This window comes from Scyliorhinus canicula, chromosome 23 (genome assembly GCF_902713615.1).
Source record: "Scyliorhinus canicula chromosome 23, sScyCan1.1, whole genome shotgun sequence".
Classification (NCBI taxonomy): Eukaryota; Metazoa; Chordata; class Chondrichthyes; order Carcharhiniformes; family Scyliorhinidae; genus Scyliorhinus; species Scyliorhinus canicula.
The window spans coordinates 2,705,795-2,731,999 of NC_052168.1; the positions used below are offsets into that span (position 1 = coordinate 2,705,795).

Consider the following 26,205-nt stretch of genomic DNA (forward strand, 5'->3'; position numbering starts at 1 on the left):
GGCACCACAGACTCATTCAACATCATCACAGGAGTATGGCACGGCTGCATACGCTCCCCATTACTTTTCCTCTTGGTTATTGATTTAATAGTGAGGGAGGTGATGGTGGGTGCCGACACTGGCATCCTGTAGCAACACCACTGGTTGACACACCTGCATTTCACGAGCAATATCACCTCGCTGGCCGAACGCCATTCTTGCACCATAACTGCCTGTCGAGAGTGTAACGGCGCTAAGGTTGGTCTACACGTCAGCTGCAAGAGCAAGACAATGAAAACTGAACAGCAATAAGGTCCTCTCATCACCATCGGGGAGGACATTGACCACTTCTCCTGTCTAGCGAACATCTCCACAGAGGTCGATGTAGAGATTGACGTCCACGCAAGAATCAGCATCAGTCTTCCAATGGCTCCAAGCAGTCTAGACATCCCACCGTCCACACAGTCATGAAGCTGCAACTCTGCATGTCCGTAGTAGAACCATCTACAATCTATGCCAGCGGGACATGGAAGAGAACAAAGTTATCGGGCAAGTTAAGTTGGACATCTTTCACCAGCACTGCCCGTGTAAGATCCCGGGCATCACATGGAGAGTGAATATCAAAAACGAGGAAGCGCTGCAGGAAACTGGTCGGAGGCTCTGCAGGACATCGTGACAGAGGAACAACGGAGGATCAGTACATATTTCAGCTCCCAGATGTATGCCCCCTTCAGAGTAGACACCATCAGACGGAAGGCCAACCGAAGAACTGGTGAAATACAATTAAGGGGAAAGCTCCAAGAAAAGGGACACCACTTGGGCAAGAGAGATTGCGATGGACTGGGGCTGGTGACAGAGTTTCGATGCTCATTGTCCCACACAGGACCCAAGGACTACAAATATCATTCACAGTAATTGCTCACCTCCAATCAAACTCTTAAGTGTACCCATTATATATGAAATGACAGGCGGTCCCCAGAGAGGACGACTGTAGGAAGGAAGAGTTAGAGACTGAAGGCTGTTGCCAAGAAAAGTTTAATAACAACTTTTCTTAAATACGGACATAAACTCTTTTATGTTACACATTAAGGCCACAAAAACTATTAGTTTCATACTTAAACAAATGAATGGAAGATTTTATTAAAACAATGTTTTTTCTTCCCCCCCCCCCCCCCCCCCCACCCCATTCACGTAGACACAACACAAAATAGGACGAATAAAGGGTCACAAGGCGGGCAGGTCAGAAACTCAATTTATTTCTGTGGCCTGAGGAACTTGAGACAAAATGATCCCCACAATTACCAAAAACATATAGTGTTTATTATACAGCTTTGCACTGTTTGCCCCTCTCCCAACTGACAGCGAAAGGGTGCTGATAATGCAAAGATATAAATGGATTTCCTTTCTGCCTGCAATCATGCCAGGTTCTGCATTAATGATGCAATAAAGTTATCACGTTTAAAGTGCAACAGAGGCAGTAGAGATACACACATCTGCAGAGGGCCCTGTCGGGTGGGCTCGCTTTTTCTCTTTCTCCAATCTGATTAATGGGAGAAAGGCAGCAAAGTTGGACTGGGAGATTGCCAACGCAACAAACCTCGGCCAATGTTCCGACTCAAAAACAACCCCTTTTAAAATGCGAGTCAGAACTAACCCACTGGCTTCATGAAATAACATATTGGCTGAGAGACACTCCTTCCAGTTCGCATTGCCAAAAACAAATGGCCACGGGAGGTTGTGTGTACCGTCCATCAGGACTGACGCAAGCAACACTGCATCGCTTACATTTACTTTACTTCATGGTTTCCATAACTCTTTCCAGTCTCCCTCACACCCTACAATTGCTACTCCAGATCCCACGCAGCCTACAAACACCACGTCCAGTCCCCCTCACCACCCTACAATGTCCCAAATAACCTACAAATACTGTTTCCAAATCCCTCCACAATACTGTCTCCAAACCTTAACCTCGTACGTAGAAGCAACGGCTTTGAAAATCCTTTCCCCCAGTACAGATCTGATCGATTACCATTCCAGTGACTGACCAAAAAAAAAAGATGTTAGTTAATACTCTGGTGAAGTGTAAGGGACCTTTCCATTTTCATCTTTGGTTTGGAAATAGAAAAAGCGTCCAGTTGCACAATCACTTTTCTGTTCATCTTTCCTCAGCGTAACACCTGACTTTTGGTAGGTTGCAGCTTCCCAAACGAGACCCCGTAACCAATTTTCGGAAGTTTGAAATTGGTTGTGGTGGGTGGAAAACTTTTGATGCAACGACAATCCCCTGCCTGAGTGGATTCTCTGTACATACGACTGGACTGTGTCAGAGGGAGGATTGTCTTATTCCTCCATTACCCCTCAGCGGGTTTGCAAATTTGGATGGATGCATTGCTTCTTTCCAGAATGCCAACTCAGCATTGCATTGTTCGTCCAGCAATGTCCCTGTTGACTTTCCAATAAACACCCGGTTACCTTCACACTGACCCCCTCCCCTTCGTTCGAGTAGTCGCCAGACTCCAGTGACGGCGTGCTCAAGGCTGTTTACATTTACAAGGCGTGGAAACAACTCGAGGACCAGGCCAGCTGCCAATAGATAACAGTTACTCCCTCCACACTTCTCCAACACGCTGCAAACCACTGGGAAGGTCCATGCAGCTGCTGAGCGGGAGACGCAGGGAGTCGTACCCAGGACACCTGATCAAAGGAGTCCGAGTAGCAGCTTGACTCTGAAACTAGAGTTACAAACCTGCGTTTTGAGACCACCTACGTGCCCATCTCCAACTGCTTAACTACAAGCGAGCTGACTAAAAGATCACTTTCTGGGTCTGAGCTCAAGCCCAAAGCCTTGTTTCTGGCCAATCGGCTCTTTAAATGTTTGTGTCAAAGGGGTGAAACTTTGAAGCTTTTTCTCGTCCCTGGGTTTTCTGAAATTCAGCTCGTAAAATTAAGGTCAGTTTAGATTCTAGCCAATTCAAATTCTGTTGGCCCAAATCCTACAAACCTACTTATGCCAGCTTTAGTTTGCAGTAAGGGGAGGCGATTTCACAAAGAGTGGATGCGGGAGGACACGGAGTTTATTAATCCCACCCTTTCATTGTAACAGTGACTACACTTCAAAAGTACTTCACCGGCTGGAAAATGCTTTAGGGATATCCTGAGGAAATGGCGGGTGTTAAATACCTTCACTGAGACCCACAACCTTGTCCTCTCTTTGGGCACCAATCGCAGGCCAGTCACTATCCAGCGGGTGATGAGTATTTTGGTGTTCAGTCAGCAACAGGATCACGGCAACTCCAGGGGCAGCCTGTCCCACACAGTCTCGAGCTTCGTGTGCCCAGCTGAAGGGGGGGGGTATTTTTAAAAACGGAACCACAATGCCCATGAACAATCGGACCACAGCTGGCGAATAAGATCGAGGCTTCTCAACATTTTCTCAGTTTGTCCACATCGATGGGATTTAAGGTACCAACGCGGGTCAGTCACAATCTTGTTATTTCAAGGCTGCTGGCTGAAAACCCATTTGAGAAACGCAAGTCGTTAACCGCATCGTTTTATCAGAACCCTTAATATTAAGTCGAGCTGAGCCAGATGGTCCACAGCATTTAAACAGGGAGAGGAAACCCAAGGAACATTCACAGCGGTCAAAATTTGGTAACAGCGAGGATGAAAAAAATGATTCCATTGGGATATCCCCCTCCTTTTCTTTCTAAACCCGATCTTACAGCGAGACTCGATGCCACACGTTAAATTACGAAACATGCTGGCGGAGTGCAAGCCTCTCCGAGATGCACACCGAGATGAGCAGATATGTTGGGGCGTCAGACCTGTCCGCTAACTCCTATAACAAGCAGAAACATTATCAACCTCGAGTGCAACTCGACCCCCGCCTCCAGCCCTGGGCTGCCTGTCAGCTAAATAAACATTTACTTCATTGAGATAATTTCTTTTGCAAGTTTTATGAAATATAGTCAACAAATTCTACAATTTGGAATCTCTCCTAACAAGTCCCTGCTGTTTTTCAATCGATTGTCCATTCGTTAAGGTGCCTAAAGGCAGTATCTGCTTGCCCAATAATTTGTGCTGTTGGTTATCATAACCCATCCACATTGTGTGTTTTATATAATTTGCCCCTGGTCCCCAGGTTTGGTCGATCAGACAGGTATTCACTGACACAGGGTAGGGTTGGGGTAAATTATACCAACCCCCCCCCCCCCCCCCCCCAGTGGAGATCGGGCTGCAATGCTGCTTCTCTTCCCCCACCCAATTTCACTCCCGATTAAAACGGGAGACTAATACTGGGCAGGGTGGAAAAACCTGCCCACCCACTCGGCATTGTAGGGTTTCTAGTCTGGCGAGTCGTGTTAAAGTTACCCCTGGCTATCCCTAATGTGGAGTACTATAGGGCATTTGAATAACAGATACTTCCATTGGCACCAACAGGTAGTACAAAACTTTGTCAAGTTACAACACATAACTGGAAAACTAATACCTACAGGATTTGAACAATCCCAACAATGTTCTCTATCTTTTGACCAGATTGTCAATGCGACGACCACTTTTAAACTCTTTGCGCCCATTTTAAGAAGCCCGTTTCAAGGCCAAAACACTAATTTTAAAACTTGATTTGTCACTTCAAGGCCTCTTAAATCACATGGGCTGCTGCGTGTAGACAGGAAAGGGAATAATGTCCAAAAAAAACAGGCATTGTACCCAACACATGCCTCGACCCAATGACTTAATCTTCAACAACAACACCACCCCCCCACCCCATTAATGTCTTTTGATTTCCTAATGTTTTTGAGAGTGAAAGTGTTGATCGCTGTATTAAAAAAAACATTCTGTTTCTCTTGCCGCAGGTGTTGCCTGATCTGCTCAGTATTTCCGGCATCTCTCTGTTTAAACTTATGAAGCAAGGAATTTGGTTGGGCCTTAGTGCAAGGATTTGTGCTGCCCGCTTGAAATTCTTGTTGAATTTAGTCTTGACCCCAGACCCCGTAAGCCCTACCCTGGCTGACCCCAGATTTCGATAATTTTCCGCCCCAATTTTGATATATATATAATTTACATTTCTTTCTTCACTAAGCAACAAAAACACTTTTCGTCCCTCATCAGATTTGCTGCTCTTTGAGTAATTCACATATTTAAAAAAAGCACCGACTCTCCTTTAGAATACTTAAGTCACCAAGTCTTTTAAAGATACGTAGTGAGAAAAAGCAATTCTTTTTCCGCCGATAAGCGTCTTCAAAAGTTGTGTGGTTTAAGAATTTTGCTTCCGTCCCTTGAATGTGGAGCTGTAGTGATTGAAAGGCATAGTTCAATTGGGATATCCCCAAGTCAGCCATCTGTTCTCCAGCTTTGATGAACTTCAACTTCTTCGCTCACAACCAATAGAAGTTCGCAGTTCTTCCCCCTCAACTGGTGTTTCAAAAACTTTCTGTGTGAAGATTAGAAGTATACAGCACAGCGTAAGTAAGAGAAAATCTTCAACATTGTACAAATGGGGGCAGCACGGTGGCGCAGTGGTTAGCATTGCTGCCTACGGCACTGAGGATCTGGGTTCGAATCCCGGCCCTGGGTCACTGTCCGTGTGGAGTTTGCACATTCTTCCCGTGTCTGCGTGGGTTTCGCCCCCACAACCCAAAAAAGATGTGCAGGTTAGGTGGATTAGCCACGCTAAATCGCCCCTTAATTGGAAAAAAAATTATTGGGTACTCTAAATTTATTTTTAAAAAACATTGTACAAATGTTCAATTCATGCTGAATCCAGGGCAGTAACAGATCAATTGCCCTGAGTGTCCAACTGGGTTACGGGGATAAAGGGGATAGGGTGGAGGTCTGGGGCTTAAGTGGGTGCTCTTTCCAAGGGCCAGTGCAGACTCGACGGGCTGAATGGCCTCCTTCTGCACTGTAAATTCTAAATTCTATGCTAAACAATAGATATGATTGTATAAATTGTGTTCTCTACACTCACACACTGACATTCCAACAAGGTTACCACTTTGTGCTTACTCCATTCAACCAATTTTTTTTCCCACTCAATATTTCCAGACTCAATGGGCTGAAAAGTCTCTTTCTGTGTTGTGCCACTCTATGATTCCAGGTTGCTGACTCCTTGAATTGGATAGACCACTAATGGCAGCAAGGCACTCCCCTTCACTTCACCCAAGTGGCTTGTATACATAGGTGTGGACCATGATGCTTGCAGGCTACCTGACCGGGCAGGGCATCACAGCAGGAACATTTGCCGGCTGTACATAAACTGTCAGAGCACTGGGCAGCACGGTGGCACAGTGGTTAGCACTGCTGCCTCACGCGCCATGGACCCGGGTTTGATCCCAGGCCCTGGATCACTGTCCGTGTGGAGTTTGCACATAGAACATTACAGCGCAGTACAGGCCCTTCGGCCCTTGATGTTGCGCCGACCTGCGAAACCACTCTAAAGCCCATCTACACTATTCCCTTATCATCCATATGTCTATCCAATGACCATTTGAATGCCCTTAGTGTTGGCGAGTCCACTACTGTTGCAGGCAGGACATTCCACGCCCTTACTACTCTCTGAGTAAAGAACCTACCTCTGACATCTGTCCTATATCTATCTCCCCTCAATTTAAAGCTATGTCCCCTCGTGCTAGACATCACCATCCCTGTGTTTGCATGGTCTCACCCCCACAACCTAAAGATGTGAACGGTAGGTGGATTGTCCACACTACTTGGTGCTTAATTGGAGGGAAAAAAAATAAGGAACTTTAAATTTATTTTAAAAAACAGTCAGAGGCAGGGGATCATTTGCCTGCACACCTAGTCACTTCAAAGCATCTCATTGTTGTAGCATCAGTAAGGTGCTAGATAAATGCAACTATAAAACGGCGGTGGGGCGGGGACTGTGGCACAGTGGTTAGCACTGCTGCCTCACAGCGCCAGGGACCCTGGTTCGGTTCCGGCCTTGGGTGACTGGGAGTGTGCACTTTCTCCACGTCTGTGTGGGTTTCGTCCGGGTGCTCCGGTTTCCTCCCACAGTCCAACGATGTGCAGGTTGGGTGGGTTGGCCATGGTGAATGCACGGGGTTACAAGGAAGTGGGCCTGGGTTGATTGCTCTTTCGGAGGGTCAGTGCAGACTCGATGGGCCGAATGGTCTCCTTCTGCACTGTAGGGATTCTAGGAAGGTTAATTTGGCTAATTGGTGAGGGAATGCATCATTCATAAGAAACTGAGCTACCAGACTGGTCTTAAATCATATTCATTTCAAACATTTTCGAAACAGGTCACCGAGCTGCAGATCTTGTTTAAATTACACACGGTCAGGGAATTCAAATATTTCAAACTTGGATCTAATTTTCCTCCGTTTAAACAGGATTCTGTTCTGATGCTTTTCTCTCTCTTACACCAACTATGTCGTGGTGCGGTGGGGAGGAAGCGCTGGGTTCCTCTGGTCCAGGAATCCTGGTCAATTCCCATCCAGGAGCATGGCATGTAGCTGCAGAATCCTCACTGCTGCATCAGCAGAGGTCATTTACTATTACACAGGATTAGGGGCAGTTAAGAGGAATTCCACGACTAATCCACCTTGTCTCAAACTGCTACAAACAACTACAATATTGTAAGATGCCACTTGCCCAGGCGTAACTAAGGATGGGCAATAAATGCTGCCATACCAGTAATGTCAATGCTGTAAGAATGAATAAGAACCTCACACAGGGACTTGGTTGCAATAGGTTTACTTTTCAATGTGTGATTTAAGCGATCGAGGATCACTGACTCCTGCAGGACTGTTTTTGCTGGTCCAGGATTTATTGCCTTCCTTCAATCTAACCGATAAATAATCTGCTGCCACTCAGTGCGTGGGCTCTCTCCTGAAACATACCCCCCTGATGGCTGTTGCCGAGTGTGGAATGCAACATCAACAAGCAGCACGCTCAAGAGAAACACCCCGAAACTGGCAAGGGGCTATCTGGCTGTGGAAGGCACCACACGCCAGCCCGATTCTGTACTCACCCAATGTACACACGCAAACACACTGGGTGGGATCACTGTACAGCTGACATGTTACACACCAGCTTTCGCTGCTTCACACCTACCACCCACCGCACAGTACGCATGTAAACGCGAATCGTGGGAAATCGAGCTCGGTGAACAATTAACCTGAGTTCATCCTCGTTACCGATCTGGTCTGGCAGTTTCAGCTTCGAGTCGAGGTTGTAGTATATTCCAGCGACATCACGAACTCCGATCCAGTGCTGCCGTTTAAGGGGAAGCTTCACCGGCCCCCAGCACAAGCTGCAGGGGATGTTCATTATAAAACCCATCACATTCGAAAGAGCAATCGTATTAACATCTCTGAAAGAAAAGCAAAAATAATATCAGGAGACGTGTTGAGAGATGCTCTGTAAATACAACTGCTTTGGAACCATTCGCCATATTAAAGGGCACTCTTTAAAAATATAGCTCTTTAGGGGCAGCATGGTTAGCCCTGCTGCCTCACGGTGCCGAGGTCCCAGGTTCGATCCCGGCTCTGGGTCACTGTCCATGTGGAGTTTGCGCATTCTCCCCGTGTCTGCGTGGGTTTCGCCCCCACAACCCAAAGATATGCAGGGTAGGTGGATTGGCCACGCTAAATTGCCCCTTAATTGGAAAAAATTAATTGGGTACTCTAAATTTTAAAAAATATATATAGCTCTTTCCTTTGCTAAGATTTAACAGATGACAAGTTGAAGAATTATCAACAGTTGGCTTCATATAGAAAACTCTGAAAAATATTTTTTGTGTGTGTGTGCGAGTAGAACGCTTGGCGCTCGCTGCGCTGCCTGGGCCGACCCGCTCGGCGCTCGCTGCGCTGCCTGGGCCGACACGCTCGGCGCTCGCTGCGCTGCCTGGGCCGGCCCGCTCGGGGCTCGCTGCCTGGGCCGGCCCGCTCGGGGCTCGCTGCCTGGGCCGGCCCGCTCGGCGCTCGCTGCCTGGGCCGGCCCGCTCGGCGCTCGCTGCCTGGGCCGGCCCGCGCGGGGCTCGCTGCCTGGATCGACCCGCTCGGCGCTCGCTGCGCTGCCTGGGCCGGCCCGTTCCGCGCTCGCTGCCTGGGCCGACCCGTTCTGCGCTCGCTGCCCCCCCCCCCAAAATAAACATTAGCTAACTTGGGAGACTGAAGGTTGCTTGTGCTGATTGGAAGATCACTGGGGGAAACAGGAAACAACTTTTCCCCAGAAGCTGCATGAGAATTTACAGAATTCTGATGCACAGTACAGGATTCATTCCAATCGCAGTGTAAAACTGATCCCCTGCCTGACCGTGAGGCTACTGGTGCTCTGCCTTAATGAGGGCACAAGGAGCCATAAATAATACAAATTACGTCAGCTGTCGGTGCACATCAGGGCCGGAGCACATAAACATTTACGTTTTGTCAAGCGTAACATGATTCTGAAGCAAAATGAAGGTTGAGAGCCTGAAGAGGAAAGAGCCGGCTCCCCCCCCACCATCTTCACAGTCACGTGGATACAACCTCGTGACACTTGGGTGATGCAATCCAAACGTGTTCCGCGCCACCGAACTGGCTGTTCTTGCAAACAGAAACAATCCTGGTCAAATCTATCCGCTTCTGCCGTACAACACTGCATCGCAAACACTGGAGCAGAGCTGATGCTCGAACCGCGTTCAGCTGGGCGGGTTTTAATCCTGCTTTTGTAGCTACAATAAATAAAACCAAATGAAAAGCGCTTGTGAAATAAAGAACTCCGCCGTTATCTTTCACTAAGAGCAGGGAAGAAAATTAGATGCACGGTGTGCTCGTCTTATTTTGCATATCTGTTTCGATATGGTTGTACAGGGGCTACCTTTCCAGAGTTCCTTAATTTTAGGGTAGCTTATAGTGACAACACAAGGCAAGGCTAGGATGGAGACGATTGGGCAATTCTCTCGCCAATCGCTGGCAGTAAATGACTAGGATTGATTTTACAGATAACATTTGTATTGAGTAACTACCCACCACCACTCGCGACATTATCAGAAGACTGTTGTGGTTTTAGTCATGTGTTTTGCTTACTGTAGCTCGTAGGGGCTGTGTTTAAATTGATTCTGCTTACTGTCAGTCAAGTCTTCAGTCATACACCTCCTCCAACTGACTCAGTAGTGGCAACGCTCATTCCATTATTTTTTTTTTTTAAATGTTTACAAAATCTTTATCCCGACATAATACTAAATATTATAATAGCTGGTCCTTTGCTAACAGCCCGAAGAGTAAGATTGCATTCTGCTTCCCACCCACCCGCATTTTGAGAAGGAATTAAATAGCTTAAAATTATATCGTACAGGAACAGGAGGAGGCCATTCAGCCCCTCGGGCCTGTCCGCCATTCAATGAGATTGTGGCTGATCTATGACCCAACTCCATAGACCTGCCGTTGGCCCGTATCCGATAATATCTTTGCTCAACAAAAATCTCAGATTTAAAATTAACAACTGTTCCAGCTTCAGCTGCTGTGTGTGGGAGAGAATTCCAAACCTCTACCACCCTTTGAGTGAAGTTCTTCCCAACATCTCTCCTGAACGGTCCGGCCCTAATGTTTAGACTGTGCCGCCTAGTTATACAATATCCACCCAGTGGAAACAGTTTATCTTTATCCACCCTGTCTTTCCCGGTTAATATCTTAAATACTTCGATCAGATCACCCCTTAACCTTCTAAATTCTAGCGAAAACAGGTCTAGTTTGTGTAATCTCTCCTCGTAACTTATGAAGTCCGGGTATCATTTTTGTCAACATGCGACTATTAATTTTTTTCCGGACTTCCGGCAAGTTATCATCCTTTTTAATTGTTCAACATGTCTGCTATTTCCCCATTTTCAATGACAATATCTCAATTTTCAGCTTTTACTGGGCCCACATTGCTCCTCACCATCCGCTTTCCGTTTATATAACTCTAACATTTCTTCTTATTGATTTTGACGTCCCTTGCAAGTTTCCTTTTAGATTCCTTTTAGTAGCCCTTAAAGGTGCTTTGTGATCTTTGTATCCATCCCATTCGTCCAGATCTGTGCTGCGTTTTGCATTTTTGTTACCCCTTTCTTTTAGTTTTATGCTGTCCTGAAACTCTTTAGTTGTCCGTGGCTGTGAAGTGCAGCCTTTTCCTCTCAGGGGTTTATACTCGCTCTGTAAGCGGCTACATGCTTTGTTAAATATTCTCCACTGATCTTCAGCCGTTTGACCCATTAACAGATCTCCCCAGTTTACCGTGGACAGTTTTTGCCTCGTCCTGTTAAAGTCAGCCATACCCAAGTCTAAAACTCTAGTCTCCGAATTGTGCTTTTCACTTTTGAACGCTGCACTGAATTCAATCATGTTGTGATCACTATTGCCCGCAGTTAGGCTACTAAATTTGGTTCATTCATCATAACTAAGCCTAATACTGCCTGTCCCCTCCATGTGTTTTGCCTGTTCAGGATGGCCCCCTTAACACTTCACACCTAATGAAAAGTAGCCATTGTTGCAATGTATGGAAACATGGCAGCCAATTTTGCACACAGAAAGTTCTCACGAACAGCAATGAGAGAAATGGTCAGGTTAGCTGTTTCAGCGATGATGGAGGGGGGTAAATATTGGCCATACAAATCATTCTCCTTCAAATATGGACTGACCTGATTCGTCCTACAGTCCTGTACACTCCACCCCATGCCAGTGTCTATGTATTTACATTGCCTACCTTGTGTTGCCTTATTGTGTTCATGTACTGAATGATCTGTCTGAGCTGCACGCAGAAACATACCTTCCACTGTACCTCGGTACACGTGACAATAAACAAATCCAAATAGTTTTGATAGGTCAAAAGAACATAAGAACCATGAGGAGTAAGCTACAGAGTACAACAGCACCTCGAGCCTTTCCTGCCACTCAATAAGATCATAGCCGGTCTACTTCAACTCCACCTTCACTCCTGATCCCCATACCCCTCAATTCCCTGAGAAATCAAAAATGCACTGATCTGTCTTAAATATACTCAATGGCTGAGTACCCACAGCCCTCCAGGGTAGAGTTCCACAGACTCACAATCTTGAGTGATGCAATTTCTCACCGCAGTCCTACACTACTATCTGCATTCACTGGAATGATCTAAAGCCGAGTTTAGCACCTCATCCAAGAGACAGCAGCCTCAACGGAGTCCCGCCCTGAAGCATCTGCCTTAATTATGTGCTCAAACCTCTAGACTCAAAGCCACGGCCCTCTGGTCGCACCCTTACCTTCGCTTGTCCCACCAAACAGCTTCGTAACCTTTAGTTTGAAGAGCAGCCATGATGACATTAACGTCGTAGTTTCCTGTTCCCAGCATGCTCTTCTTGTGCGGTGTTACCATGGTATTCGGGGACAACCTGGCAGACAGAGGAACAGATTTAAACACGGCTAAAACGTTCATCAGCATCATTTCCTATCCAGCACCCCTGGAATCAAATGGTCTATATTTACAGGGGTGAATAAGGCAGCAAAGCAAATCTACACACAGCTGATTGCATTGGGTAGAATGGGCCTACGTTCCGAAGATCTCGTTGGAAATGCATACAATTCTTACAGTGTTCGACAGGGAAGATCCTGAAAGGCTGCTTCCTCTGGCTGCAGAGTTTAGAACACGGGGACCACAGTCCCTGGATACGGGACCTGCCACAGGCGTAAAGAAATGTTCCTGCAGACTGGCTGTGAACCTTTGGAATTCCCCAACTGGAAGATGGTAACCCGCAGTCCTCGAGTATATTTAAGGCCGGGATCAGTAGATTCTTCAATATTAAGGGAATCGAGGATTATGAGGATGAGCAGGAAGGTGGGAATTTAGTGAGAGGATTGGCTGTGAGTTTATTAAAAGGCAGGGCAAGTTTGAAGGGCTGTGCGACCTACTCCCGCACCTACTGCTTGTGCTCTTTTGCAAGGGTTGAATTTAAACAGCTCTGGAGATTATTATGCGATTGCTTGGTTTATTTAGCAACACACTACAGGGGCGGAGCACTGTGAGCGGTAAGCTTGGATATGCAATTTGAATGGTGTGAAACGGACTCCTGTCACACCCATCAGTCAGAGGTAATCACCGAGTGTCTTTAAGACAGAGATAGGTAGGTTCGTGATCAATAAGGGAATCAGGGGTTATGGGGAGAAGGCAGGAGAATGGGGATGAGAAAGATATCAGCCATGATTGAATGGAGGAGCAGACTCGATGGGCTGAGTGGCCTAATTCTGCTCCTATGTCTTGTGTCTTATGAAAGTGGTCAGCGAGGATTCGGTTTAAAGTCTCGTCCAAAAGACGGCACCTCCGGCAGTGCAGCACTCCCTCAATGTGCACTGCGCGCTGAGGTCTCTGGAATGGCGCAATGAGACGGCAAACTAAAAGACAACCCACATGTACCGATAAGAGTTTAAAGATACCACTTTTACATTGTTCATTATTAAGACGATTAGGTCTCAAAATACTCTCACAATAAAAGAGGGGATTTGATAAAGTAAATAAGGAGAGGTTGTGTCCAGAGGCAGGTGAGTAGGCAAGCAGAGGGACACAGTTTACTGGTGCAAAGGGAAGCGACAGTCATTACACTCGTTTAAGGAGCGAAAGGGAAAATGCTGGAAAATCTCAGCAAGTCTGGCAGCATCTGTAGGGAGAGAAAAGAGCTAACGTTTCGAGTCCGATGACTCTTTGTCAAAGCCACTATGTCAAAGGTTTAAGGAGTGCAGCTTCTATTGGTTCCATCACAGATGTTTTAAACTAAACGTTAAAACACCCCGAGGATCGGCTTTGCATACTTCGCAAATACACAGACAAATCTCACGCCCAGGTCACTGCTTGCTGACCTCAATAAGGCAAGTCAGAACGTGGGCATCTTCTACCACCCTTCATCTGGATGATCAAATATTTTGAAGCGTTCAGCTGAAGAAAACATCTTGGGAGATTTTACAACAAGTTAGTTTCTTTGTTACACAACCCTGGGAGTTGACAGAGATACCAGTGCCAGTGACGCCTTGCTGTGTTTCATGTTTTTAAAAATGCATCAGAGAGTTCTCACAATCTACCCTCAGTCCCTCCTTTTCTCATTTCTTTAATACAATGCTCAATTCGCCTCTGAAGTCTTCTCGCTCATTCCTCCCAAGTTGCCAATGCCCTGTGCTTCGTTTTCCTCCTCTCTGCATTGAGGTCAAATGCAGCCAGATACCTTCACACAAGATCATCACCCAGGGCGAGGGGCCTGAATATTCTGATCCGAATCTTCCGCATTATTTTGACTTAGTTGGCAAAATGCCGAAATCATTTTTGAAATCGCACACCATAACCTGAACACTAAATGCAAGTCAGCACGTCAGTCCAGATTGGACAACAGAGTTATACCGTGTCTTTATATGAGATGCTGAGCCAAGGCATGGACTCCCTGCCCCAAAGGCAGCATTCTATCCGTGTCCTTAACCAACATTCCTCCCTCAGCCAACACCACCAGAAACAGATGAACTGGCCCTTTGGCACGTTCCTGTGGGGTAAAATGACCATCACGTTCACCAAACCGTGGCTGCGTAGCAAAGCAGTTAGTTGCTTGCAGAACACCGGAGTCATTTTGGACAGGGCAGCGGAGGCCCTCGATCTTCCAGCTTCTCCAAAAACAAAACAAGTTGGATTTGCTTCACTTGCCTTCATGACTTTAATGGCCCCGGCTGACAATATCCTGGTGTCCTGCTTCAAGTTAACGGGCTAATTCCAATCGTGAGGGACACTATTCCACTGCAAGGGCAGTGACACAGATCTGATACCCACACTGTGTACCTTTAAAACGGATCTTTGAGTGAACAATGGATGAAGCCCTTGTTTAAACCTCATTTGCCAAATCAATCAGCGATTGGAGAATGTTTATCCCAATCCCTGTAAACTGCTACAAGCCAATACTGCGGGGTCACACTGTACTGTGTACACTGTATATTCCAAATGTAACAACTATAATGTGCAAATTCTTACCCAAGTACACCCCAGACTCCAGGATTCCTTTGACAAGTAGGGTCAATGACTGGGACCACATTGCGAATCTTGTAACAGAATTATGCAAACACTGATAAGAACCTTTCGCTTCTTCCTGCTTACGCTGTTGTCACCATGGTAACAGCCCGATTCCTTTCAACAGTATAATTGTTTTAGTTTTCCCAGACTGTTTCATGTCTGCGCTCATCGCAGCCAGGACTGATAGAGATGGAGCGCTTGTGCATCCAGCAGCCCCAGGTCAGATACAGCAAGAGTGAACTGCAGAGTAAGGCCCATGCGAATCGACACCAGGAGGAAGAGTTACTTTCACAAGAGTGCAGGGCTGGAGGGCTGCAGAATGGTCAACGCAACACACATTTTCAAAAGGGGAGATAGGGCTAACCTGGGTAATTAAATCAGTCGGCTTAATGTGTGCCACCTGACTGCAAAGAGATTGAATGTCTGGAGGATACAATCGAATGGGCAGCACGGTAGCAAAAGTGGATAGCACTGTGGCTTCACAGCTCCAGGGTCCTAGCTTCGATTCCCCACTGGGTCACTGTCTGTGCGGAGTCTGCACGTTCTCCCCGTGTGTGCGTGGCGTTCCTCCGGGGGCTCCGGTTTCCTCCCACAGTCCAAAGATGTGCAGGTTAGGTGGATTGGCCATGATAAATTGCCCCTTAGTGTCCAAAAAAAGGTTGGGGGAGGGGGGGGGGGCTTGTTGGGTTAGGGTGGAATTGAGGGCTTAGGTGGGTCGGTGCAGACTCGATGGACCGAGTGGCCTCCTTCTGCACTGTATGTTCTATGTAATGTAAACAGCCAACAAGGATTTCAGAAAGTATGATTCTGCTCAGAGAGTCTTGATAGGTGTTCTTTCAGGAGGCAATTGTTGTGGTAGATCGGGAAATGTAGCAGATGTAGTGTATATGGACTTACAGTAGGCCTTTGACAAGGAACCAAACAGGTTACAACAAGAGAAGACGGCAGGGAATTAGGGGAAGATAGCGAACTAGACTAAAAACTGGTTAAGAGAGGAAACAGCGTCAGGGTTAAGGGCAGCTTCTGAAAGTGATCAAAATGGGTTCTGTTCTGGGGCAGCTGCTGTTCACAACTTGAGACGAGGATTTGGACATAGAGCGAGTGGGAACTGTGCCCAAATCTGCAGAAATAGAAACACAGTAAACAATCCTTTTTAAAAATAAATTTAGAATACCCATTTTTTTTCCAAGGGGCAATTTAGCGTGGCCAATCCACCTACCCTGCACATCTTTGGGTTGTGGGGGCGAGACCCACGCAAACACAGGGAAGAGTGACCCAGGGCCGGGATCGAACATAGGTCCTCGGCGCTGTGAGGCAGCAGTCTAACCACTGCGCCGCCCACAGTAAACAATCCTGAGGTTCAAAGGAAGCTTCAAGGAAATATGTCTGTAACAGTGGAATGGCCAACAGACAGATGCAATTCAGTGTCAGTAAGTGTGAGGTGGTACATCTTGCTTTAAAATGATACCTTTATGAGGAAAGTAGGAGATTAAAAAGATAGGGGACAGAGAGGAGGAGGAAATGTTTTTTAAACAGAGGGTTGTGAAGCTGTTGAATTCACGACCAGTGTTAGTGACTGAATCTAGAAACTATATCAATATTTGAAAATACTTTCTGGAGATAAGCAGGTGAAGGGAAAATGAAATAGAGAGATACAGAACAGGGCGGGGACAACAGCAACGCACAGTTCCATGGCCTTTAATACAGAAAAAAAAAATCCTGGACACTTCACAGAATAATAATCAGGTAAAAATTGACACTGAGCCTAAATAGAAAGCCATCAGACGGGGCAACTAAAATGTTAGTTAGAGACAGATCCGGAGGAAGGTCTTCGGCGAGGGGGAGACAGAGGGCATTATTGAAGATATTTCACAGTTTAGACCAGAGATAACTAAGGCAAGCACAAAGGGGTGAAAGAAGAGGGAGATGCACAAGATGCAGGAACCAGAGTGGAGAGCTCTCAGGAGGTTGCAAGGCTGGAGAAGGTGACAGAGGCACGGAGAGGCAGAGGCCATGAAGGGATTTTAAAGGAGGCTGAGAATTCTAAATTTGAGGGGCTCAGGGATTGGAAACCAAAACAGGTCAGAGGCCAGAGGATGCTGACCGAGATCTACCAGGGGACAGGATGCAGGTAGTTTAGTCATGGACGAGTCTGTTTCTGGAGGAAGGGAGGCACTATCTAGGGCAGCATCGGAATAGTCACGCCTGGGAGTAACACAGGCATGGACAGTAGATGTGAATTGGGGCAGTGTAGGTTGGTAGGTGCAATTTTTTTTTTAAAGTATATTCCTTCAGACATTTTTGCAAACAACACAACAAAACTACAAAATAATTACATCGCAATGAGCAAGGAGAAAAACAGCTCAACATACAGATATACAGAGGGGGACAGACATTATAACTGGCTTGATACAATTAGACATAGTTCGAAGTCTCCATAAGCCCCACCAGAGACCAGGGTAGAAAGAGGATGAAACGTGGTAAAATGGTGCACACCCTCCCCCTGCTCACCATTACCACGAGTGTCCAGGATACATTTTCCAGGTTCAGGCATGCACCAATATACATCTCCCTCAACTCTAGCAGAACCCAAGAAACACCACAGCCTCCTCTTCCCGGATACCAACCCCGTCTGCACCCGGGCAGGAGCCAATCACGGATTCTTTATACCCACCCCACCTGTACAACCACACAACACAACTTAACCCCAGTCTCGGGCCTGGTACAGAACCAACGTCATTCCACACATTTGCACAGAGGGGACCGGCAGCAACATGTTCGGATTATGATCAAGCCCCCAGGGCCTCCCAAGAAGCACAGAGGGAAAAGAGCTTGAACTACCAAAAGGAAACTATAAAGTAGCAAAGGATCAGGGCCCAGCCTGGTTTTCCTATTTCCCTGGCGCACATCGGCCCACCCATCAATGTGGAAACGAACAACTGCTCTTTCAACCAAGAAAGTGTGTCTCCCCCCCCCCACCCCCCACCCCCCACCCGCCCCGAAAACTCACTCGGGACATCCCTAAAACGCACCTTCAAGAAGGGACATACCAAGCTCTGGGGGAAACGGGGTCCCATCAGACCTGGCCTAGCCCAGCACATCCCAGTCCCCAGCCGGCCCACCAATCACCCCCATTCATACTGAAGAAAAAAACGGATGATTACGTCAGTCCCAGTCGGGGAGACCCCATCACTGAAGGGAAGAGGAATCGTCAAGACACCAACAGTTGGGAGCCCTAGGGTGAAGAAAGGAAGAAACAAAATAGGTGGAAAAACCCTGAAGGGAAGAAAACTCGCACAGACCTAAGAACCCCAGCACTGTCCACCATCACAGGAATCTCTCTATTTAGCAGACCAGCTAAGGATTAACTAAACCCACCTCAGCATGCGTCATCACTCATACCCTCCCATTCTGATAGCTCTATAAAACACCCAGGGGGGAAAACCTCACAGGAGCCAGGAGGGACCAAGTCCCACCAGGAGTAAACTGCACAGACCATATTTCATATAATTGACTCAATAGTGCTTTTGCTAGAACAGGATGACTCTCGCTCCCGTGCTCACATCTCCAACACCAATGACAACAATAATCAACAACATGGACACAAGGGAGTCATGTCCAGGATTATGGAAGAAATGGAGGATAATGACACCATCTATGTTGCCCGAGAAGGCTGATGTCAAAAACGGTCAATGGACACTCTTCCGGATCTCTCAAAGATCCCAATGAACGAAGGAAGCATCTTCACTTCCACCAAGCTGTCGCTCCGGCATCCAAGCAACCCACAGCCTAGGCCCTGGCCAGGAGGGTGGATGACTCGGCCCGCTCTGCAACCTCCAATCCCTCGCAACAAGCATCGAGGTTAGGATAGTATAGAGCCAGGGGTCTGGGGGCCCAACCAAATCCAGGCCCCGAAGAGCGGAGATGCTGCGCTCCGTCGAACCCGATGCATCCAGCCTCCAAATCAAGATTACTAAAGCACGGCAGCCAATCTTCAAACTCGGGAAATCGCCTCCCACATCTCGCCAGGGCCCGGCCTCATGGACACACCTTGCCCCGCCCTGACCTCCCAAACCCGTCAGGGTGAACGACATGACATGCAGCGGGAGATCAGCGTCTTGAAGGCCGAGCCCTACCGGGGAAAGTGCTCTTCGGAATGCAAGGACTCTCTCGTGCGTCTCCACCATTCACCCAAGGATACCTCGCACAGTGAGCTTTAAAGATGAAGGGCTGAGATCTTCATAAAGATGAAGAGCTGAGATCTTCATAAAGATGAAGAGCTGAGATCTTCATAAAGATGAAGAGCTGAGATCTTCATAAAGATGAAGAGCTGAGATCTTCATAAAGATGAAGAGCTGAGATCTTCATAAAGATGAAGAGCTGAGATCTTCATAAAGATGAAGAGCTGAGATCTTCATAAAGATGAAGAGCTGAGATCTTTATACAGAACAGCCACTGTCAATGACGGCCATCATCCGGGCACCACTGCAAGCTGGGCCCCAGCCCAGCCGACTCCAACCACTGCGGTCAAACAAGATTTTCGGCAATTTATCACTGCTCCTCTTCGCACAACACCAATCGGGATTCTCCAGAAACGTAGTGCAAGACATATATATCCCAAGAAGAAATACGAAATGTAATCCTTTACTTTATCCTGCTGCACGAAAACACAGACCTCCTGCGCTCACATCACGTTGGGCGCAATGTTTTGATGGTCAACAAGTTATTTGAGAGCATCAAACAGTCCCAGGGTAGGTGCAGCACAGTTAAGATGCAGAGCAATATCGTTGAATCTGCTCGGTTACAACAGCAACCAGAGTGTATTGACTGAGAAACGTTTTGGTACATCCGGAGATGTGTTATAAACTCAACTTCTCTCTGTGATAAACTGGATATTGTGGTAAAGGTTAAAATATTTGAAAGTTTCTGGATAAAAGGCATCACTGATAGATATACAAGGCATGATACATCAGAGAATCGGCACAAGAATAAATCACCAGGGTTCAGTCTATATGTGTGGGATAAAAACACCTACATTATTCAAGAATTCTTCCAATACAAGTGTCACACCAGATGCTCAGCAAAATGACACAGTATTGTCAACATGGAGGCCATTCAGCCCCTCAAGTCTGCTACATCACGGTTGATCAGCAGCAGGATATCAGTAAAATTGAAGTGGGTGGGTAATATTTTCAGTCCACACACCCTTAAACTATATAAAAACACCCAAAACACAAAGTTAGATGTTATCTTCCTGGACCACAGAGATTACATAAAATAAACAAATAGAGTAAGAAAAAGAAAGAAAAGTGAGAGAGAGAGAGACATAGAGAGAGAGAGAGAGAGAGACAGAGACAGACATAGAGACAGACAGAGAGAGAGAGAGAGAGACATTGAGAGAGAGAGTGTGTGTATGTGTATGGAGGAGTGCAGAAAAGGGGGGGAGGAGTGCAGAAAAGGGGGGGAGGAGTGCAGAAAAGGGGGGGAGGAGTGCAGAAAAGGGGGGGGGAGGAGTGCAGAAAAGGGGGGGAGGAGTGCAGAAAAGGGGGGGGGTGCAGAAAAGGGGGGGGGTGCAGAAAAGGGGGGGTGCAGAAAAGGGGGGGTGCAGAAAAGGGGGGGTGCAGAAAAGGGGGGGGGTGCAGAAGGGGGGGGGGTGCAGAAGGGGGGGGGAGTGCAGAACGGGGGGGGAGTGCAGAACGGGGGGGGAGTGCAGAACGGGGGGGGAGTGCAGAAGGGGGGGGGGGAGTGCAGAAGGGGGGGGGGGAGTGCAGAAGGGGGGGGGAGTGCAGAAGGGGGGGGGGGGAGTGCAGAAGGGGGGGGGAGTGCAGAAGGGGGGGGGAGTGCAGAAGGGGGGGGAGTGCAGAAGGGGGGGGGGGAGTGCAGAAGGGGGGGGGAGTGCAGAAGGGGGGGGGGGGGGCAGAAGGGGGGGGGAGTGCAGAAGGGGGGGGGGAGTGCAGAAGGGGGGGGGGGGGAGTGCAGAAGGGGGGGGAGTGCAGAAAGGGGGGGGGGGAGTGCAGAAGGGGGGGGGGGGAGTGCAGAAGGGGGGGAGTGCAGAAGGGGGGGAGGGCAGAAGGGGGGGGGGGGGAGTGCAGAGGGGGGGGGGGGGGAGTGCAGAAGGGGGGGGGAGTGCAGAAGGGGGGGGGAGTGCAGAAGGGGGGGGGGAGTGCAGAAGGGGGGGGGAGTGCAGAAGGGGGGGGGGGAGTGCAGAAGGGGGAGGGGGGGAGTGCAGAAAGGGGGGGAGTGCAGAAAGGGGGGGGAGAGTGCAGAAAGGGGGGTGGGGGGGAGTGCAGAAAGTGGGGGGGGGGGGGGGAGTGCAGAAAGGGGGGTGGGGGGGAGTGCAGAAAGTGGGGGGGGGGGGGGGAGTGCAGAAAGTGGGGGGGGGGAGTGCAGAAAGTGGGGGGGGAGTGCAGAAGTGGGGGGGGGGGGGGAGTGCAGAAAGGGGAGGGGGGAGTGCAGAAAGGGGAGGGGGGAGTGCAGAAAGGGGAGGGGGGAGTGCAGAAAGGGGAGGGGGGGAGTGCAGAAAGGGGAGGGGGGAGTGCAGAAAGGGGAGGGGAGTGCCGAAAGGGGGGGGGGGGAGTGCAGAAAGGGGGGGGGAGTGCAGAAAGGGGGGGGGGAGTGCAGAAGGGGGGGGGGGAGTGCAGAAGGGGGGAGTGCAGAAGGGGGGGAGTGCAGAAAGGGGGGGGGGAGTGCAGAAAGGGGGGGGGGAGTGCAGAAAGGGGGGGGGGAGTGCAGAAAGGGGGGGGAGTGCAGAAAGGGGGGGGGAGTGCAGAAAGGGGGGGGGGGGAGTGGCAGAAAGGGGGGGGGGAGTGCAGAAAGGGGGGGGGTGCAGAAAGGGGGGGGGGGGGGAGTGCAGAAAGGGGGGGGAGTGCAGAAAGGGGGGGGGGAGTGCAGAAAGGGGGGGGGGGAGTGCAGAAAGGGGGGGGGAGTGCAGAAAGGGGGGGGGGGGAGTGCAGAAAGGGGGGGGGGGAGTGCAGAAAGGGGGGGGAGTGCAGAAAGGGGGGGGGAGTGCAGAAAGGGGGGGGGAGTGCAGAAAGGGGGGGGGGAGTGCAGAAAGGGGCGGGGGGATTGCAGAAAGGGGGGGGGGGAGTGCAGAAACGGGGGGGGGGGGGAGTGCAGAAAGGGGGGGGGGAGTGCAGAAAGGGGGGGGGAGTGCAGAAAGGGGGGGGGAGTGCAGAAAGGGGGGGGGAGTGCAGAAAGGGGGGGGGGGAGTGCTGAAAAGGGGGGGGGCAAAGGGAGAGCGAACTCTTTCTATTTATTCCTTGAGGCACCTTAGGATGTTGTTCGATGTTGAAGGCAAAATAAAATTGCTGTGGTGATGAATCAGCCACAAGGAGGCACAGAATAATTTTAACATAATTAGAACTACTGGCCCAGGAGGTCATTTAAAAAGGGAAATGGATACAGATATTAAAAGGAGCATAAGGAGTATTCAGAGAAAGTTAGGTCGGATTTGGTAGTTGAAAAGGTGGCAGCTCGGACCCAAAGAACCAAACGACCTCTTTCAGTCCAATAACTCCGGAGTCACTGTGACCACTGCAGCATCATTAGGAACAATTGTGTGAGCTGGAAGAGAGAGACTTACATTTCTCTCGTACCTTTCATAACCTCACAGCTCTTTGCAGCCAGTGAAATATCACTGAAGTGTAGCGGGATGAATGGACGAACTCTCCTGCTCCACTCTAAATCGTGACGACAGGATCCTTTAATGCCACCCAAGAGGGTAGATGGAGGCACTGTCATAATGTGTCATCTGTAAACACAGGACCTCCAGCAACGCAGTGCTCGCACAGAACTGCACTGGAGTGTCAACCTGGAGTGTGTGCTCAAGCCTCTGGAGCGGGACTTGAATGGACAACCTACTGATTCGGATGTGAGCGAGTGCGACCAACTGAGCCACACCTGACAATGGCCTGACCCAAACAATTGTGCTTCCCAGCAACTCCACAATGTAATATATGTTACAACATGATACAATGACACTCTGCTTCAGGTACCTCTGAAAAATCTCCTGTAGGCTGTCTCTTGTGAATGCTCTCCCATCCTGGAAGACATTGTTGAGGGCATGAAGTGCACACAGCTCTCGCCTCTGTTTCTCATGGTAAATCAGAGCAGGTGCCTGAGCATCAGAGTCCACTTTTAACTTATCGCCTTTCCAGGGGACACAGTTCATTTTCAGTTTGACAAGATGAACTGCCTGAAACGTGATCAAATCTCAAGAAAAAGTACACCTCGATCTTGGTTCACGTTCCAGGCACCTTATAGTCATATTAAGACTTCTGAGCTGCAACATCCAAGTGTCTTCAGGACTCAGTAAGACTTAAATCAAATAGAAACGATAGTTGTTGGTTGCAGAACTTCGTCGCAGTCACTTCCAAGAAGTAGAAAGTATATACTCAGTAGCATGTTACAATCCTTTAAGGACACTTTCCTCTTGTAAGTCTAACACTTTTAAGACTGAAATCAGTACTTCTTTCTCGGAAGTTCAGCCATTTGGACACAATGTTTATAATCTCTCAGTGCGCTCCAACGTGCTGCTGTGAGAATATTTTAGGTTGCAGAGGGCTTTGTGTTAAGAGTTGCATTCTTCTCCAATCTTCAGTCCATCTCTTCTGGTTGGAAGCCAATGTCCAGGTTTCCAGGCTGCCCCTGGGTCAGTCCTTGCGCCTGGCACCGCTTCTGTCCGTGTGCCCCAGTCTTTGGGCTCTCCCTAAGCCAGTCCTTATGATCTCTCACCACCTTATCCAAACTCTTCCCGTGCTTCCACCCATCCACCCACTCCTGCCTGGACTCTCCCTGTGCCCCCTCCCCACCTGGAGCTTCCCTGTGCCTCTCCCCCACCCCCCCCCCCCCTCTCTGGACTCTCCCTATGCCCCCTCTCTCTGTGGACTCTCCCTGTGCCCACTCCTCCCTCTGGACTCTCCCTGTGCCCGCTCCTCCCTCTGGACTCTCCCTGTGCCCGCTCCTCCCTCTGGACTCTCCCTGTGCCCGCTCCTCCCTCTGGACTCTCCCTGTGCCCGCTCCTCCCTCTGGACTCTCCCTGTGCCCGCTCCTCCCTCTGGACTCTCCCTGTGCCCACTCCTCCCTCTGGACTCTCCCTGTGCCCACTCCTCCCTCTGGACTCTCCCTGTGCCCTCTCTCTGTGGACTCTCCCTGTTTCCCCTCCTCTGTGAACTCTCCCTGTGCCCCCTCTCCCTCTCTCTCTGTGGACTCTCCCTGTGCCCCCTCTCTCTGTGGACTCTCCCTGTTCCCCCTCCTCTCTGTGGACTCTCCCTGTTCCCCCTCCTCTCTGTGAACTCTCCCTATGCCCCCTCCCTTTCTGTGGACTCTCCCTGGGCCCCCTTCCCCTGTGGACTCTCCCTGTGCCCCCCTCTCTCTCTGTGGACTCTCCCTGTGACCCCCTCCCCCTCTGGACTCTCCCTGCCCTTCCCCCCCTCTCTGTGTGCCCCGGTCAATGGCAGCCAGCAGTCTCCGGGCCGGTCAATGGCAGCCAACAGTCTCCGGGCCGCTCACCCCGCTGCCTCCAGCTCCGCCCGGTGCCGCGATCCCACTCCCGCCGCTCGGCTCCGGCCACCACCTGCGTGCTACGTCACCTGCGCACTACGTCACCCATACCCGCGGGCGCCATGACGTCAGGAAGCGAACGTTAAATTCCAGTCGTGCGTAGAACGTCATCGTGTAACGCGCCATACCCCGCCCACGCCTGGATGGTTACCAACACTCCCGGATTGGCCGGGAGCCTCCAGGATTTTAGTAAACATTAGGGAAACTGTAGGGGCATTTTTTTTTAAATAGTGCATTTTTATTAATTATATGAACATTGGAAATGGGGATAAAATGGCTATTTGACCAACAGTGAAAAATATTGCAGAGACCATTCTCTCTCCAGTTGGCATGTGAAGGCAGAGCATCATGAAATGAAATGAAAATCGCTTATTGTCATGAGTAGGTTTCAATGAAGTTACTGTGAAAAGCCCCTAGTCGCCACATTCCGGCACCTGTCCGGGGAGGCTGGTACGGGAATCGACCGTGCTGCTGGCCTGCCTTGGTCTGCTTTAGAAGCCAGCGATTTAGCCCAGAGTGCTAAACCAGAGGATGGGCTCAACCTGTTGCAATGGCAGGAGTGTCAGAACTGGACATCTGGAAGCTGGAGGCCCACCTGGTACGCAGAGGACCACAGCCTGGTGAACCTGCTCCTGTGCCTGGCCACACCTGCCACCAACAGGACCAGATTGCGGGCGACCGAGGGAGTTGTCCAGCCCGACTGACGGCCCTCTGCTGAGGCTACATTCGCAGCCGGGTGACCCTGGAAAGGGAGCACACGGTGTCCACAAGCACCCTCGAGACCTTCCGTGCCCGGTGGGCACCGCAGGGGCTTTATTGAGCCCTTTAATCACATTTCAATTTATGTTTCAATTGGTTTTTGTTGAAGACAAAATCCCTTTAAGGGGCTGCCCCTTTTAATTTGTCCCTCTGGGAACTAAATACTGGGAACTAAATACACCTGGTTATAAAGCTTACAGGAGAAACTGGGTAGATGGCAGAGGGAGGCAGAGTGGCCTTACTCATTAGTAATACTACCACCGAGGGCAGCGCGGTGGCCTAGTGGTTAGCACAACCGCCTCACGGCGCTGAGGTCCCAGGTTCGATCCCGGCTCTGGGTCACTGTCCGTGTGGAGTTTGCACATTCTCCCCGTGTCTGCGTGGGTTTCGCCCCCACAACCCAAAAATGTGCAGAGTAGGTGGATTGGCCACGCTAAATTGCCCCTTAATTGGAAAAAATAATTGGGTAATCTAAATTTATTAAAAAAAAGTAATACTACCACCTCAATGGTGAGGGGGGGGGGGATATAATGAGGGGAAAACATCCAGTGGAGACCAAATGGGTGGAACTGAGAAACCAAAAACGGCTGTTGTGTACCGACCCCCATGTAGCAGTTGTGAGGAGCTAGATTGTACAAAGGCAAAAATTAGGCAAGTGTGTAACAAAGGCAGAGTAGTATTAATGGGGATTTCAACTTACATGTAGATTGGGGGAGGCAGACAAGCAGCTATCAAAAAGATAGTGAATTTCTGGGATGTGTCCAGGATAGTTTCCTGCAACAATATGTTCCAGATGCAATAAGGGAACAGGCAGTATTAGAGTTAGTTATGATTAATGAGCCATATGTAGTTATTAGCCAAACTCTGCACAAACATTTATCAAATAGAGATCACAACGCGATTGAATTC

At 49.1% G+C, this 26,205-nt stretch overlaps 1 protein-coding gene across 1 annotated transcript; it reads right to left on the reverse strand.

Moving 5' to 3' along the window:
- Nucleotides 1–1,215: 1,215 nt before the first annotated feature.
- Nucleotides 1,216–23,800, reverse strand: josd1 (Josephin domain containing 1). The gene is made up of 4 exons (XM_038783532.1): nt 22,971–23,800; nt 12,203–12,331; nt 8,123–8,317; nt 1,216–5,413 (listed from the first exon to the last, which is right to left on the reverse strand). Exons 1-4 carry the CDS (start codon nt 23,144–23,146, stop codon nt 5,314–5,316), a joined length of 600 nt encoding a protein of 199 aa, XP_038639460.1. The 5' UTR covers nt 23,147–23,800; the 3' UTR covers nt 1,216–5,313.
- Between the last annotated feature and the right edge of the window lie 2,405 nt (nt 23,801–26,205).